The sequence below is a fragment of the Artemia franciscana genome, chromosome 12, assembly GCF_032884065.1.
Source record: "Artemia franciscana chromosome 12, ASM3288406v1, whole genome shotgun sequence".
NCBI classification, from domain to species: Eukaryota; Metazoa; Arthropoda; class Branchiopoda; order Anostraca; family Artemiidae; genus Artemia; species Artemia franciscana.
In genome coordinates, this window is record NC_088874.1 from 40,665,144 (window position 1) to 40,683,874 (window position 18,731).

Here is an 18,731-nt window from a genome sequence, read left to right on the forward strand (position 1 = left end):
TCTACAATTAGCCATGGATTGATGGCCACAAATACTTGATTTTAATTCAAATCAACAGACCACTTATTTTATTTGGATCATATTTGGATATATTTGAACCATTTTTTTTCCTTTTTTTCTTAGTTGTTTAGGGTGTGCGTTGTTTTACCGTTAGGGAAAATTTACTTTTAATGCGGGACGTTTGTTTGTTTGTTATTTTTTTTTAATTTAAGAAGGATTTTAATTTAGTTGTTGAGGATAATGCTGGATTCACATTGTAAAGTTCTGTAGGAGGCATATTTGGTGAAATCTCGAATTTCACTGGGTATTTCGCTGGGTAATTACCCAGCCCTACAGACGAACAGTTAAAAAAAGAAATTGAAATTATAGCATTTTTTCCTTCAATTATTTTGCGGCTATTCTATTTTTCTCTGATAAACCCGTCTTTTTTTAACTGTTCATCTGTAGGGCTGGGTAATTACCATTCGAGATTTCACCAAATATGTGTCCTACAGAACTTTACAAACAGACCATTTTGTAGAATAGGGAAAGGAGATTTGATGATACCAGTATATAGTTATTTGCAGAATAGGGAATGGAGACTCGATGATGTCAGTATATATTAATTTGTAGAATAGGGAGTGGGGATTCGATGATGTCAGTATATAGTAATTTCAAGAATGGGGAATGGGGATTCGATGGTGTCAGTATATAGACATTTGTAGAATAGGAAATGGGGATTCGATGATGTCAGTATATAGTAATTTGTAGAATAGGGAATGGGGATTCGATGATGTCAGTATATGGTAATTTTAATCTAATGCCCGTAGCTGGATTTCGCAATTTATACTCTGATTTTTAATGTATGAATGTTTTTAGAGTGTTTATGAGTGTCCGTACTTTTAGAAGTAGGGGAGAGGGGGGCGAAACCATACGGGGGCGAAACCGTCCGTTGGACCTCTCGTCCAAAGTCTTTGAACTAATACATTCAGAAAATCGCTGCTAGATGCCATTCCTGTAGCGCACATTAGGCGGCAGTTTTGAATACTTGATGCCAAAGACAACTGAGATAAGAGGTAAAGAAGTTTTTATATACTCTCTGGAAATCTTGACACCTATAGTCCTCGTCAAATATTTTCCAAGCTATTTTAGCTACAGGTTCGTAAGTTAGAAGGATCATAAGAGGTATGTTTCCGGTATTTTCCTCGTAATTTTCATCAAGAAATGTCTGGCGGTTTCCAAAAAAAGGTAAATTTTAAAAATGGCGCCAATAAGGGGTGACTCCGGACAGTTTTTTGGGGGCGACTCCGGACACATTTCGAGGTGTCCGGTTTCACCCCTTGCGGATGTAAGTATCTCCGAGTCTGGAATTGGAAGTAGCTAGGGCTAGGAAATTACCAAATATTTCAATTTTATTATAGACTAGGAATAGGAACTTATTAAATTCAACTTTCAAAAAACAAAAACAATATTATGCCCCAATAGAGAGCAGAGCTCGTAAGGCTGGGACAGTATACATGCATAGAAAAAACACAACATCTCGTCATAAAAAAAACATACAAGATACAAGTTAACAGAGGAGGTCACCCCAGCACGAGAATCCCACAACAAAATATATATTAAAATCTGTTATTCATCAATCCAGACACCCAGGCAAAGAACTATTTTTGAAGTATGTTTTCTCAAAGAAAATCAGCTCACAAAACTTTGGGACATTTCTCTCTCCGTGCTTGACCTTTTTAGATTTTGATTTTACAGATGTGTAGCACCTATATTCGAAAAGGGGGTGGCCCCCCAGATCCATAATTATTGAAGCGTGCTGTGAGACAAGTCTTAAATGAGAATTCATCTTTCTGATCAGCCACGGAAGAATTTTCTTTGAAGAAGTCTACCGTTGTGGATGCCGTGAAACGCTACAAGAGTAGAATGCAAGATCTTGAGAAGGGTAGTTCAAGTGCAAACAATGATAATGATAGTGTTCGGGAGAGTTCCAAGTTCGTTTTTACTCCCAAACAAGAGAGAGATCTTGCTATATACCTCGAAAACTGCTCAATATTGAAACACGGACTAAATCCAAATGCAACGAGAAAGTTAGCCTACCAATGGGCAACAACTCTGAAGCTCAAATTCCCACCAAGTTGGGAGCTGAATGAAGGAGCAGGATTTGACTGGTTTAAAGTATTTATGAAGCGTAATGCCACTTTGTCCATCAGAAAACCGGAAAATACAAGCCAGGCTTGTGCTGCCGGCTTCAATGCCACTGTAATTGGTGCCTTCTTTCGTAACCTTCAGGGACTGTATAGCAAGTTACAATTTGGTCCTGGTAGGATTTGGAACTGCGACGAAACAGGAGTACCCACAGTTTTTCAGGCTCCAGAGGTGATTGCTAAAAAGGGGGCAAAACAGGTGGCACAGAATGTGTCAGCAGAAAGAGGGGAAAATACCACAATGCTGTGCTTTGTGTCTGCAACTGGTCAGACTATTCCATCAGTGTTTGTTTTTTCAAGAGTCAAGGCTCCTGAGAGAATGTATCAAGATGGACCACCAGGATGCATTGGCTTAGCCCATCGCAGTGGATGGATGACCTCGGAAAATTTCGTTTGTTCATTGTAGCACTTCCAGAAAGAAGTTAAACATAGCAAAGAGAATCCTGTTTTGCTCTTGTTCGACAATCATGAAAGACATATTTCAATTGAAGTAGTATCCTTGTGCAAAGATAATGGCACTCATCTTCTGACCTTTCCTCTCCATTGCTCTCATCGCATTCAGCCCCTTGATGTTTCGGTTTACGCACCATTCAAACATGCCATCAGGCAGACATTGGAAGTATCAGTGAACTTCAGACTGACGAAGAATTTTCTCCTGGAAATTTGTGCTTGTGAGGTTTATGGCGAAAAAAACCCTGATAAACATCAATTTTTTGAACATCAAAACATCAAAAACATGAAATTTCAAACATCAAAGATTGCAACACTATGTTTGTGAGATTGAAGAAGTGAGTGGCAGATTAGCTAAAATAAACTACCTCCGCAAATCAAGTCAAAAGTTCATCTTCCCAGAATGGCCCGATTGTGCTGAAACTGATTTTGATGATATAATTATGAAGTTGCCTACTCCTTTTGCTGCAAGAGGGACAGGGCGATCAGGCAGTCAAAGGCCTTGTATTTGGGTGTGACTTGTCTCGCTATGCCATAAAATAATAATGTGAAATACCTTTAGAGTTCTTTTGATTTTCCAGTTAATTCTGCTACTTTTATATTATTTGAATGCACTGTTTGAATCGTTAACTAATAGATGTCCGAAAATGCCCCTCATGTGTCCGAAGTCGCCCCACGGTAGGGGCAACTTCGGACACTTTAAGACGTCATGTGTTTTTGGGTCTCACTGAGAAACGACTTGATGGAAGTCATTGAAAAAAAATCCTAAGAAAGATGAATATTTAAGCTTTCTGTTCATGTAAAAACAAAGTTTGTATCTTTAGAAGAACATCTTATAGGGGTCAAAAACTCAAAAACGTACGGTTTCGCCCCCCTCTCCCCTACTTCGTGAGAGGTCTAACGCCCATTATCATAGTACTCGAACAATAGGAAATATTGAGGCTCCTCGCCTAGTTTCAAGTAAGACGGATTTTTCAGGTATATATATAGGAGGGCTAAGCTTTGGAATATGTTTAGCCTTGGTGCTGAATAATTAAACCCTAATCAACTTAAATTTGAGCAACGTATTATGCCGTTCAGTGATTATTCCTTCGAACCACATTGACACTGAATGGGAATATATTTTATATTAAAGAATCAGAATTTTTTCATTTCTTGAGTTTCTTTTATTATCAATTGGTTCTTATCATATTTTAGAGCTAAAATTGCTTTAGAATCATGATATTATGTAGTTTTACTGAGTGTGGTTTACCCATGTTTTTAATTCTCGGTGCAAGGTTTCACCCTCCGACTATTATACCTTGTGTTTGTTGTTGACATTATCATATTGTAAATAGCACGCCCTCGCAAGCAACGTTGTCAATGTGCTGCAGATAACTGTCAATGCAGTTTGTGTTTTTATTTATTTTATTAATATTAATTCTTACTATTACTGCTAATGTTACGCTGAGTCGTGAATATAAGCAAGTAAAACTGATTAAACCTCTGTTGATTGCCAAACACAAGAAAACCTTCAAGTGAAAGCTGCACCTTCTTAAACTGGTCATATGGTTGTCAATTATACTTTGCTAATTTTCACTCATGTTTTTTTTTTTTTTTTTTTTTTTTTTTTTTTTTTTTTTTTTTTTTAACTTGGCATACCGTACTACAAAACAAAAAAATGTTCACTAAAACTTTAATTCACTAAATTCTAGTTTTCTTAATATATATATTGACTGGACAATTTTCCGCTCATTTCAATATCCTTGGTACTTTTAACAGTCCACTAAAATCATTGTCTTGACCAACATATATGTCAAACATAGATGGTGGTGTAGCCTGAAGTCTATAATTAAGACAGATCCAACCTATTTCAAAGGTATTATGTGAAACAAAATTTACAACTATGAATTCTATAGACAGTAAGGTAAAAAGTTAATGGATGCGGCACTACACTTAAAAGTACACTTAAACGACCCACATAAGTCACAGGAAGAACGTATTCTGAAATTACGATTGGGACAATTTTGTTTGTTTTTTTAAGATTCTTTGAACTAAAAATACCAAGAAAGGGCAATTTTCAAAATCTAGGAGGGGGGGGGGAATCAAAGGGCTTTCAATAACTATTGTCAAAGATTAAGCAGAAACGAATATTTTTGGTGTGCTTCCCAATGAGTATATATATAAAAAAAAAAAAAAAAAAAATTAACAGTCTTATTAGATGAAGTCATAAACGACCCACATGAGTCACAAGAAAAAGGTATTTTCAAAATTCCGATTGGGGCAGTTTTGCTTTTTAAGATTCTTTGAACTAAAAATATCCAGAAAGGGCAATTTTCAAAATCTAAAAGGGGGGGATCAAAAGGTTTCAAAAACGACCTCCGTATCATGGCCCTTCAGCCAGGAAATACAATGAGGGATTGGGTGCAATGGGGGCCTGGGAACAATAGCTAGTAGTCCTATATTTTTGGAGGACTGTGCCGATCCAGATTGCTTACCTTCAACTATAGGGAATGCCTCCTCTTCTTCTTCTTTTGTAAATGTTGTCATCCCTTCGACACTGACAATTGCATCAGTCATTGGTTGAACAACTTCGCCTAAATATGGCTGCATATTTTCTTTCATCACGATAGAAAGAGAAGCAAATACCCCAAATGTCACTTTTCTAAGATCCGGGTCGTCTCTAGACCTTATCAGATTTAACGCGAAGTTCATACATTCGCTTGACAAAGGAGTAAAAGTAGACTCGCCAATAGTTCTTGCGATGGCTGCCAAAGTATCTAAAAGGGGTAGCATGATTATGACCCTAATTGTAACGCAAGGGGAAATGGTGGACCCCTACCATCCAGCAAGAAGTGCAAAACGATCTCCCTCTTCAAATACTATATACAATAAGACAATAAAATAGGATCACAATTATAGAGAAATAAAACATACGTTATAATCATAGCAACAATATCCCCCATCAAGGGTCGTTTCCACAACTAAATTGGTACAACAGTGAGCCTGGAATAATATCAGAGTTAAATCTAGGACCCAAGTGATAACACCAGTAAAAATGGTGTATTTCTAGCTATTAGTTCTAAATAGTCCTTTGCAAATACTTGCAGTCCAATTTTACAATGCCTTTACTGTCACTCTATAGACCGAATTCAAAAACTAAGTGTTGAATTTAGACATGCTCCACAACAAACTATTTTTTATGTTTTTTTTTTCAAAGAACAGATTTAGTTTTTGGATTCTGAATTTTTCAATAAACCAGATTACGCAAATTTCAAAACTTTGCATTAGCGGAACATGTTTGAGCCTGAGAGTTGTAGCCACAAATAGAGGTCTCGTAATTTCATTCCTCGTCCAGACGGGGCCTGTCTTGCCCAGTATCCGATCATGACGCATGGTATTTTTGGAATACACTGTAGAGGTTAGATAGCTTGAAGCCAGCAATGCCTGCCAAAATCATAACGAGGGGGACCAATTCCCCTGGACACATGAAGCCCGACCGTGGCACAAGTAATGACCTCTTGAGGAGCAAGCCCAAGCAGGAGAAAGAAGCCCTCTACTAACTTGCACCTGTTCAGAGAATCAAACGTAGCTTCCCGCTGATGGCCATCGAGTTGCAGATGACTCTACCCCCTCTTTTAATGGGCGAATGCTGTCTACCGAACCCATTTGAAGCTGGCGGGTTCTTAAGATGAAGTAAAAAAAACAATGGTTGAAACTTTGACACTACAATGGAAGGCTATTCAACAAGGGGGAAAAAGAGGTAGACTCTCAAAATACCACGCTATACCCTAGGGGCGTCGCAATTAATTTTATATACTTGTACTCTTACGCAAAACATAGAAGAGGGATGTAAACATAGTGTTTGTTAATCATTTGGGGGAGTGGAGATTCCATGTTTGGGATGAGGATTTTCCATAGGAACGCTTGGCCGAAAGGCGCAATTTTAGTTTCATCAAAACACTAACATGTTACGTTTTATGCTCGAAAAAAAGGCATTTTACTCCTAAAAATAGGTATTTTCGGGCATATTCACGTGAAAAAAGAGGCAGGTAAATAAAGCACAGAAAGCATTAAAATATGAACTAAAGAGATGTGAGGCCGAGGCCATGAATAAAAACGTTGAAGATCTGGAAGATGCAGCAAGACGACATAATAGTAAATATTGTACTGGTATGTTAACAAATTGAGAGGGAGTAGTCAATCTGAAAGTTTCGCAGTTAAAAATAGGAATGGGACCACAATTAGGATAAGGAAAGAGTTAAAGAGATACGATTAGAACAGTTTGGAGACTGTACTAAACCAGGATAGAGTTACAGGGAAAGATAGAGAAAAAAATGGAAAAGTCTGTGTCACTTTGGATGTGAAGTAAGACTTATTTTGTTAGGAAGAATTAGTTACAGCAAAAAAAGGACATGAGGACGTGTTACGAAATGAGATTAGCAGCTGGTTTCGTATTAAATCAGGACATGCTAGCCTTCTATCTAAATTTATGTGGATCATTTTGATGGACTTTGTCTTAAGTAGCATAGCAAAGGCAATGGGAGAACACGGATCACATTGGGTAGTAAAACCCTTCTGCACATCGATTATACTGATGATTTAAGCAGCAAAATGAAAGAACTTTTAGAGGTTTTGCGAGTTCAGGATGCAAGCATAGGTTTGAAAATTAACGTTAGGAAGATTAAGTCACTAAGGCTAGGAATAAGTAAAGATGAAAAATCGGTGTTGCAATGGGAAGTTGAAATTATTCGTAGATGACAAAAAGAGAGACTGATAGTAAGAGAGGACAAAAAAGAGAGGCTAGGAATAAGTGAAGATGAAAAGGAGGTGTTGCAATGGAAAGTTGAAATTATTCGTAGATGACAAAAAGAGAGACTGATAATAAGAAAGGACAAAAAGAGAGGCTAGGAATAAGCGAAGACGAAAAGTCGGTGTTGCAATGGAGTTGAAATTATTCGTAGATGACAAAAAGAGAGACTGATAGTAAGAGAGGACAAAAAAGAGAGGCTAGGAATAAGTGAAGATGAAAAGGCGGTGTTGCAATGGAAAGTTGAAATTATTTGTAGATGACGAAAAGAGAGACTGATAATATGGGAGGACAAACAAAGAGGCTAAGAATAAGTGAAGATAAAAAGGCGGTGTTGCAACAGAAAGTTGAAATTATTTGTAGACGACAAAAAGAGAGACTGATAATAAGAGAGGACAATAAAGAGAGGCTAGGAATAAGCGAAGATGAAAAGTCGGTTTTGCAATGGAGTTGAAATTATTCGTAGATGACAAAAAGAGAGACTGATAGTAAGAGAGGACAAAAAAGAGAGGCTAGGAATAAGTGAAGATGAAAAGGCGGTGCTGCAATGGAAAGTTGAAATTATTTGTAGATGACAAAAAGAGAGACTGATAATAAGAGAGGACAAAAAAAGAGGCTAGGAATAAGTGAAGATGAAAAGGCGGTGTTGCAATAGAAAGTTGAAATTATTTGTAGATGACAAAAAGAGAGACTGATAATAAGAGAGGACAATAAAGAGAGGCTAGGAATAAGCGAAGATGAAAAGTCGGTGTTGCAATGGAGTTGAAATTATTCGTAGATGACAAAAAGAGAGACTGATAGTAAGAGAGGACAAAAAAGAGAGGCTAGGAATAAGTGAAGATGAAAAGGCGGTGTTGCAATGGAAAGTTGAAATTATTCGTAGATGACAAAAAGAGAGACTGATAATAAGAAAGGACAAAAAGAGAGGCTAGGAATCAGTGAAGATGAACAGGTGGTGTTGCAATGGAAAGTTGAAATTATTTGTAGATGACAAAAAGAGAGACTGATAATAAGAGAGGACAAAAAAGAGGCTACGAATAAGTGAAGATGAAAAGGCGGTGTTGCAATAGAAAGTTGAAATTATTTGTAGATGACAAAAAGAGAAACTGATAATAAGAGAGGACGAATAAAGAGAGGCTAGGAATAAGCGAAGATGAAAAGTCGGTGTTGCAATGGAGTTGAAATTATTCGTAGATAATAAGAGAGGACAAAAAAAGAGGCTAGGAATAAGTGAAGATGAAAAGGCGGTGTTGCAATAATTTGTAGATGACAAAAAGAGAGACTGATAATAAGAGAGGACAAATAAAGAGAGGCTAGGAATAAACGAAGATGAAAAGTCGGTGTTGCAATGGAGTTGATATTATTCGTAGATGACAAAAAGAGAGACTGATAATAAGAGAGGCTAGAAATAAGTAAAGATGAATAGTTGGTGTTGCAATGAAAAGTTGAAATTATTCGTAGATGACAAAAAAAGAGACTGATTATAAGAGAGGACAAAAAGAGAGGCTAGGAATAAGTGAAGATAAAAAGGCGGTGTTGAAGTAGAAAATTCAAATTATTCGTAGATGACAAAAAGAGACTGATAATAAGAGAGGACAAAAAAGAGAGGCGAGGAATAAGTAAAGATGAAAAGTCGGTGTTGCAATAGAAAGTTGAAATTGTTCGTAGAGAACAAAAAGAGAGACTGATAATAAAAGAAGATAAAAAAAGATAGGCCAGGAATATGTGAAGATGAAAAGTTGATGCTGAAATAACTACGTAGAGGACAAAAAAGAGACTAATGATAAGAGAGGACAAAAAAAAGAGAGGCTAGAAGTAAGTAAAGATGAAAAGTCAGTGTTGCAATAGAAAGTTGAAATTATTCGTAGAGGACAAAAAGAGAGACTGATAATAAGAGAGGACAAAAAAAGAGAGGCTAGGAATAAGTGAAGATGAAAATTTGATATCGGGATAACTACGTAGATGACAAAAAAAAGACTGATAAATGGCACACCTTTTCATTATTGTTGCTATTTGCCTGGTTGTCTATAAGCGTTTCAGCCAACACGTGGAGGGACAAGTATTTTTATTAACCCTTATATAGAAACCTTGTCAAGAACAAGCCACAGCAAATCAGTCACCAGAGCCACTCAAACATGATGTCATACCCTAGAAAAGCCACCCCCCCCCAAAAAAATGTGTCTTGTATTACCTTGTCAAAAAATAAGGGTGTTGCACCATCTTGAGCATGAAGTAATTGCCCAACATTTTTTTTAATATCACCTTTCGTTACAAAAGCACGTAGATATAAAAATCACCTATCACGAGCTCTGAAACACCTCTGCGGTTTTTCAATGACGAATTAACGGCGACGAAAAAAAAGAATAAAAAAGAAGAGGTGTCACTACTTCCCAATATAAAGTGATTTTTCTTGCTGGATAAAGCGGGGACAAAAATTCTCCTAAATGGTACTGCGTTTCCGTTTCGGTGTTTCTGGTGTTTCCGGTTACGGCGATTCCAAAGGTGCAGTTCTCAACTCGATCTGTAACGCTTCTTGCGGGTTTTCAGGACATTTTTCGACATGTCCATAAATTAGTTTTCGCGATGTACTCTTACCATTAATATTAATCGAAATAATAGTTACACACTCTAGGGAACATGCATATATGAGAACTCAATTATGAAGAATTAAATGTTATTGCTAAATATTAGTGGTATAGTAAACATAAGAAAATTCGCAAAAAATAGGTATAAACTGCATTCATTGCGATGGCGAGGTTGAACCAGTAAACTTTTAATCAAGAACCACTGCTTCATCGACTGCGCTACCGCAAGGTAACAATGAAAGGCAGGATTGAGCCTGCGCAACCTTAAACAGAATGATCGGTCATATCCACTGCGCTATCGCAAGGTACCTGTAGTACCTAACTGAAGGATGTACGCACCGGACACAAAGATGAAAATATTTTTTTTTTCAAATTTGAGCCCAAAATTTGCGCTTCTAAATAACTACTAAAAGACGACAGGGGAAATAGATGCTGTAAATAAAGAAAGAAAAAACTAATTTGGTAAAAAAAACTTTGTGTCTAAGAAAACAAACAATAATAGATTTTGAAGGAAGAAAGAAAAAATAGAGAACGTACTTCCTACTAAAACTAAAAATTCATAAAATTTGGCTCCCATCGATAGAGATGCGACTTTTAAGATTGATTTCGAGCAATTTATATATTAATTTTAAAGTTGATTTCGAGCAAGTCCTCTGCTCTAATTCGTTCTCTGTCTCCTTTTACTTTCTGACCAAATTCATGAAATAATTTTTTTTAATGTTTTTACGACCCTAGTTAACATCGTCAGATATAAAAGTGTAATTTCTAGCCAATCTATTTTGTTTACCACCCCGATATCACGTTTTCATCCCCGCAACTCGAACCGCAATATCTCAAATATGAGAAATTTAATGACCAGAGATTTTGAGTTTAAATTGCACTAAAACTAGTTAGCACTTACCCAAGGCCTGAATCTGCAATTTCAATAATTCTTCATCTTCTTGATCCGTCACTAGAAATTCCCTCAACAGAGTCATAATTTGGGGAAAGTAAGGGACCAATGCTTCTTTTGTGGCATTTGCTAAAAGAGGATAAAGTTGATTGAGTTTGCTGCATTAAGGAAGGGTTAAGCAAAAAAAACTTTCGCGATTCATGGGACAACGTCAAAGCAGAAGTTTCAATTAGGATCGGGGTTGCCACTTCACTAGAGTAAGATTACTGTTTTATCGACAGTAGGAGTACAGTTTAAAATATAGTACTAATAGCAATTTATTATCCAAAAAAATAACAGAGACAAAATCAATCGGTAGCACACCAAAAGCGTCGCTTGCGAAGGTATGCTACTAACAAAAAAGAGCAAAAAATTGAAGAGAAAAAAAATAAAAACAAAGAACAAATAACAAAAAAAAACAAGTTAATCTATAATAAGCAGAGGGGTGAAACCATGTACCGAAAAAAAAAACTTACATACATACTTCACACACAATAAAACAACATAATATCATGATCAAAAGCAAAACAATAAGCAATTATTGCCAATTTTAATTGCATCAGTCTCAGTCTATTTCGAAGGTATACTTACCAAGCAACCCCACACGCAGCTCAGATTTAAATTGACTAATGGGTAATTCCTCGGTACTTGGGACAAGCTTAATCCACAGCTTAGCCCCTCTTTAAATAACTGAAAAAGCAGTCCTACTTGAAACTAGGCCAAGGACCTCAACGTCTCCACTTGTCCAAGTTCCGTGACAATGTACATTGGACCTTTCCCGAAATATTCCTGTAAAACAGTCTGGAACGCACCCATAATAATACTTGTACATAAAAACCTGTGTATAAAAATCACACAATCCAGCTGTAAGCATTACATTAATTACATTATATCATATTAATTATATGTATTATATTAATTATACTGTACATTAACCTGACCTACTCCCGGTTCCCTATTCCACAATATGATCTAATGGCATTATTCTGCAGTATGCAGATTGGGCGAAGTATTGAGGGGAAAGTACCAAGCCATACAGACGAACAATACAAAATATAAGGATGTATCAGAGAAAAATATAAAAACCGTAAAACATATGAAGGAAAGAAGTGTTTTAATTTACGGATAATTCCTAAATTCCGCAATAGTATTTTACAGATAGCTTTTACATGGTACAAAGGCTGTAGCAGTCTTAAAGACTGGAGATTGAAAACTAACGTTTAAAACGTCAATTTAACACTTAATACCTCAAAATATCATATAAGCATATTCAAACCATTCCATTTGCTTTCATTCAAACAATTCATAAAAATGAGCGGTAAAGAAAATCAACTTTTAACAGATAGGAAATGGAATTCTAGGATACAAAATTTTGATTTCAATACATACTGATATGTTGCAATCCAGATCTCAAAATCTTAAATTTATTAGTTTTGAATGCATATTAAAGTTTATTATCGCAGGAAAACATGCTTAATTAATGAGAAGGATAAAAAATCTCCCCTGAAAAGAGCTGGGATCTTTCTAAATATTAGACTTTCCATTAGAGTAATTGGGAACCTAGTGGGGAGGCTTGAAGCACGTATCTACAAAAATACCATATTCAGTATTTCCCCATAGAAGAATGGTTACATATGAGTAAAAGTAAAATAAGGAGAAAAAAACAAAAACGAAGCAGAAAAGAAAAAACAAAACAAAACATGATCAAACAAAGAATACCCACAAAAAAGGAAATGGCAATCAGCCGCCAGTTAGTGACTTCTCGTCAAAAAAACAATCACAATAGAGTAAGTGAAAAAATCGGCAAAGGAGAAAAAAAAATAGTATACCAGGAATGGGGAAAGGGAAAAAAGGGATAGGCAATTCCTATATCAAAATTGAAGCATCAAGAAACAGCAATAGTTAATTAACTATTAATTATAATTAATTAACTATTGGTACTTTTCTTTTTTGAGAAGGAAGTGGGGGGGGGGGGAGGGAAGGGTGAGAACTATGGCCTTTTGTGGCCTAAGCCTTGGCTAAATTTCTTAATGGCCCATTATAATAATAATGATAATAATAATAGATACTCTTATCAGCATATTGACTGTAATATTAAAGCAGACTCATTCAAACACAATTTTAATGTTTTGATGTCTTTTTTTGTGCCTTCAAACAAAAAATTGGCTCGGGTAGGGTTAAGATACTTTCAAGAAAAAGTTCAAAGATAGCCAACCGATTTCGGATTTATAAAAAGCTATTTATACAGTCTCCGAATTTCAGAGGCCATAAGAAAAACGGCAAACAAATAAAAGAACTTTTGTCGTGTTATACTGCAATTATTTATAGTGTATTAGCCTGCAAACAGTAATTCTGTACTTTTAAATCAAAATATTTTTTATAACCCAACACCAATCATGTTTCAAAAATACAGCAAAGAAATTTTGCACTGAACTGGAAAATTGGTATAAAATAATTTGCATTTCAAAGAGGATGTTTTTTTTTACATTATGCAAATTTTTAAGAAAGCACTCTTGATTTCCTACTTTCCATTAAAAAATACTGTCAATGCTGCAGTTGGTGACGTTGAAATCCACGCTCACGTTAATTCCAATACAGCCTTGCATAGATTTCGTCTTGAACAGTAAGATCCAATCCATACGAAGTTCAAAAGCAAATGAAGAGGATGAAATCTTGTCTCACTAAAATATTATATATAAGACGAGATAATGAGACGTCTTATAAGACGAGAGTTTCTATAAGAGTTTCTTATATATAAGACGAGATAATGAGACGTCTTATAAGACGAGAGTTTCTATAAGACGAGAGTACCGTCTCTCGTCTTATAAGACGAGACGTCTTATAAGACGAGAGTTTCTTATATATAAGACGAGATAATGAGACGTCTTATAAGACGAGAGTTTCTATAAGACGAGAGTACCGTCTCTCGTCTTATAAGACGAGACGTCTTATAAGACGAGAGTTTCTATAAGAGTTTCTTATATATAAGACGAGATAATGAGACGTCTTATAAGACGAGAGTTTCTATAAGACGAGAGTACCGTCTCTCGTCTTATAAGACGAGACGTCATATAAGACGAGAGTTTCTTATTGATTTGGATGCAGGCTCGTGCATTTGTATCATTCCTGGTTAAGGGAAAAGACCCTGGGCGGTACTCAAACTTTCATCATTACCATACATGTCCCATAGCGTGTGTCCATGCCAAAGGCTGTGACAAAGTCGACAAATACTAGTGTAATTGTTTGGTAATGTTTGGCCCTATGTTTGACGATTTGTCTAAGTGTGAAGAGCTGATCAGTGAATCCCATCCCTGCTTAAAATACAGCTTGCTTAGGTCGGGTTGTTCTTAGTAATGATGGATGGCAATAAGCTTACGTAAGCTATGGATGTCAGGTGATTGATTTTTTACATGAATAATTTCGACAGGACCTGTGCCTGTCATCATCGGGTTTAAATTCAAATTTCTTGCCAGAAAGTAAAATCACTAAATAAACAAAACTAAAGGCTGAACAACACTAATGATGAGCCGAACCTGGAGTTATTGTTATGTCATGGCCCGAATTTTGGTAGAGGAATTGATGGCCGCTATCCTAGTAGATCTTAAAGAGGTTGGGATTCGCAACAATCGCGAAGATCTTCACAATATTCTAATGCGATATATATAGCGGTAGTTTCTGCATTCTGCTCTTTTACTCTTCTTGAATTCTCGGATACTAATTCAGTTTTGGCATTCCTTGAATAATGCTTTTTGCGTCTAACGGAATATTGCGTCTAACGGACGTTAGACGCTTTTTGCGTCTAACGTCCTAATAGTCCTAAAAAGTTCATCGTACGGAAAGTCCTTAAAGTCATATAGCCAGGCTTGAAGCTTTTTTTGTAAATTTCTGCTGAAAACGAGTCATATCCTGCGGCTCTGTAATTACTAATTTTCTTCACGGCTACCAGGTTCTCTTGAAATATTGGTGGTCTATTATCGATATCATCATACGGGTCATGTTGGCAAGTTCCATCTTCCATAGTCGACATGACCAATTAGGAGTTATTGCTATTTACCAATCATTGCTGATATTGGAGGGTTGGGATAAGAGGGTCGTTACAGATAACGTGGGATTAAGTAATTTTTGTCAAAGTTGTATGTTTCTTCTTTTTACCAGAGGCTTCAAGAAGTTGCTAGAGTTTGTGTGGATTTGAGAGTCATTGGGACTCTCCATATCTGTAGCCATTTGATCCCAATACCTTTAGGGGTCTTGGCGAGCTGATTTGTGGAGGTCCTTGAAGGCAGACGACGTCCTACGGTTGCCAAGTTGTTGCCAGAAGGGTTTTATGCGTGGTAACCAGTGTTTCAGCTTCCAATATATTAGTTTTACGACAAGTTCAATATTATGGAATTAGTAAAGCTGATCTTCAGCTTTTACATTTTTATAACAAATAACCAATATAACTAGACTTTTAAAACAAAGTTTAATGAAACAAAACTTGTTAACCAGGCCTAAATTGTGCTACAATTTTACAGAGAGGAGGGATGGGTTGGTACTATATTATAATTGAACGTACATAAGCAGGTGATGTCTTCGTAAGTGTCACATGAGCATTTTTTTTTATTGGTATGAATTTTTTTTCTTTTTTTTACTTTCAGTGAATTCTTTAATAATACCACCTGACCGACGGCATTGCCGCACTAACTTATGAAGCTTACCAGCTGAGCCGATGGCACTGAGAGCCAATTCTTTGAGAGCCATTGAATGGTCAGGACCAAGAGCAACGAAGATTCTCTCCATGAGCAAAGGCAAATACGGCTCCAATTTCTCCTCCATTGTTTCGCAGAACATCTCCAAAGCGTAGAACAGACGATCCCAGCTTTTATTGACTGTTTTCACAGTAGGTACGGATGTTATTTGAGTTAAATAAGTGAAAAGGACCTAAAAATATAAATTAATTTTTAAAATTTATTCAAATTTTGAAAATGAAGATTTAATTGTTAGAATAACTTAGTTTTGAATAATAATATAAGCTTGATAAAGTTTAATATGGCCGTACCGTTACGCATAAGCTTGTTACTAGCAAGTTTATGTGCACTAGCAGAAAAAGAAACAAAAATAACACATAACAGCTAATTTTTTTATTGATAATTCACAGAGACATGCTTATTGGGCGGACAATTTAAAACTGTTTTTATCTGTAAAAAAAGCATTTAAAACCATAGGCCTGTTGGTCTATGGGTATGATTCCAGTACGAGAGTAGGTCTCGGGTTTAAATCTCAGACAGAACCACCCTTTTGTCCTGTGTGGCGCAGTGGGTTTGATCTTAGTTTGGTAATGTGGGACCCAGAAGTTGAACCCGGCTTTAGCACCACATTGCACGGCCTGTGACCACATGGCAGGGACCTTAGTGGTCAAAAAGCGTCGTTAATCCGATTACTTAATACTCAAAGCATTTAAAACTTCAAAATAAATTTAAAAACATGACAGGAAACTTTAAGATGCAAAAGTCAACCTAAGTTATTTTCTAAATTAAGGGATGTGTCTCTTTTATTTCTATTGTTTTCTTAAATTTAAGTTCACACTTCATCAATTATGTACTCATAGCACTAATGATAGTCACTAGATTATTAAATGATTTAAATTCCTCATAAAACTGTTAAAAACCATCAATTAGGATTAACAACCTGATTGTAAACCTGCCAAAACTACTGATAATTTAGACTTGTTCTCCTACGGGAAAAAAACACATTTCTCTTGATCAAAAAATTGTCTGATATTTTCACAATTAACTTGCTTGCATCGAGAGGAGTAAAAAATATTGATACTTCAATAAAAAGCGTCCAGCACTCGGGGGTGTCCGATCTTAGGGGCCCTCCCCCCTACGTACACCCCTGGAAAAGATACAAGTCACAGAAGGTGTTCTTTCTCCCCTCTCTATTTTTTTTGGCACTAGGGTCCTCTTGAACCAGAAACTTTCAAGGCGCTGAAAAAAGAATACCCTTCTTTCAGTCTCATTTTTTGGAGAACTAAAACTGTTTTTCAGTTTTTTCTTGTAAAAAAAATTACAAGATATATCCAATTTTTCTCACATTTAGATATATCCCTATCACAATGTACCTTTTGCACTGTTTTCTCACAACTTGAGCCCCCTCACCCCCTCCCCTATAATAAATTATAGCATACGTGCCTGGACATAAGAAACACACCAGGGAAAGTAATAATAAAACACTTAGAGACGTTATAGAATATTGCTAAAATACAGAGGAGGCACGTATGCAAGGGGAGGGGCCAAAATTCCCACTCTCCTCAAGAAGAATATTACAAGATATTTATAAGACAGGATATTACCTATACTTACTTCTTCTTTTTTTAGTTTAAACATATATGTTAAGGGCCTGCTCGAAAAAGGACATTTTTAATTGGTTGTAGAATACGTCCGTAAACATTGGAGCATTAATAAATACAGAAAAGGCAGGAGGATGGTGTAAGATTTATGAAGAGGAGGTAAGATCCCGAGCCTGGACCTTAACCAGAATACTGGTGAAAACAGTAATGAAATACCCGAGATGTTTTAGGAAATGAATAAGATTTAGAAGCTGATTGCAGGCACGGGAAGGAGGCAAAATCCCAACATCCTCGCCCCCCCACCACAAAAAAAATATTACAATATGTTGTCACGCTGGGATACATCTTTTGTTGTAAAATTACCGTAAAATAAAAAACCGGTAAGTAAAATTGGCAAAATAATGTAAGATTGGGCAACATAAAGTGCTCCCTAGGAATTATAGGGGTGGAGTTTCTATGTTAGAGTTCCCTGTACCTAGAAGACCAATTGAGCGTTCTTTTTTGTCTATCGTTTTTCAGCTTCTAATGACATTTTTTTATGATTTTAATTTTCCTAAGGTTAAAAAGGCAATACCTCTCCTCTAAGTTTTGTTATTTTAATTAACAGTCTAATTTATCCCTTTGGCAGCCTTATTTCTAGGATAATACCTTATTGCTTTGACAGTACTTAACTTCAGAATCTATTTTTTAAAATACACTGCAAAATTTCACTCTTGTTTTTCTAGCTCTTGTTTCGTCATAGTTGATTGAATTTATGGGTGCACGGGTTGAAACAAGAGAGACGCATTGGCAGAACGCTTGGGGAATGGAATATATAATTTGGGCTATATATATGCACATTAGAGGAGATGGAATTGGGGGTAAAGTATAGCGGAGCTGCATGGAAAATGTGTTAGCTACAATTATTATGCATACTATGAAGTAAGACTTATTTTCTTAACGATTTTTTCTCAATAGCCCCTAATCAAGACCTTTACCCACATTTTGCCTTACACGCCTTAGTAACATATCTGTAAAGGGAAATAAAATTTTTGCTTACAGCCTTAACTTTACAAAAAGAATCAAATGAAAGGAAGGAGCAACATTGACAAAAAGAACATAAATCATTACGTGTATGAGGGGGGTTAGCTCCTCCTCAATATCTTGCTCTTCCCGCTAAAGATTTTATTATTTGTAAAAAAGCTTCTTATTGTTCTAATTAAACAACCCTTGTAATTTAGGAGACATTCTTAAAGAATTTGGACAAAACTCCAACTCTAGCGTAAAGAGCGAGATTTTGAAGAGGGGCCACCCGCTCATATACCTAATAATTTCTGTTTGTTTTAAGTGTTAATGTTGCTTTTTACTTTCAGTAGAAAGACTAGTTTTTTTTTAATGTAATTTCCGGTCGTTTTTAAATAATGACGGGAAATCTGGCTCCACCTCCACACAAAAATCCCTCGCCACGGCGAGATCCTCTAGA

At 36.2% G+C, this 18,731-nt stretch overlaps 1 protein-coding gene across 3 annotated transcripts in view; it reads right to left on the reverse strand.

Annotated features, from left to right (window-relative positions):
- LOC136034128 (importin-4-like) overlaps nt 1-18,731 on the reverse strand; it is a 113,382-nt gene that overhangs the window by 38,913 nt on the left and 55,738 nt on the right. For all 3 annotated transcript variants that reach the window (XM_065715289.1, XM_065715290.1, XM_065715288.1), the window contains exons 9-11: nt 15,639-15,861; nt 10,912-11,031; nt 5,114-5,395 (exon numbers count right to left, since the gene is read on the reverse strand). In XM_065715289.1, coding sequence (XP_065571361.1) covers nt 5,114-5,395; nt 10,912-11,031; nt 15,639-15,861 — 625 coding nt within the window. The remainder of the gene's footprint in view (nt 1-5,113; nt 5,396-10,911; nt 11,032-15,638; nt 15,862-18,731) is intronic.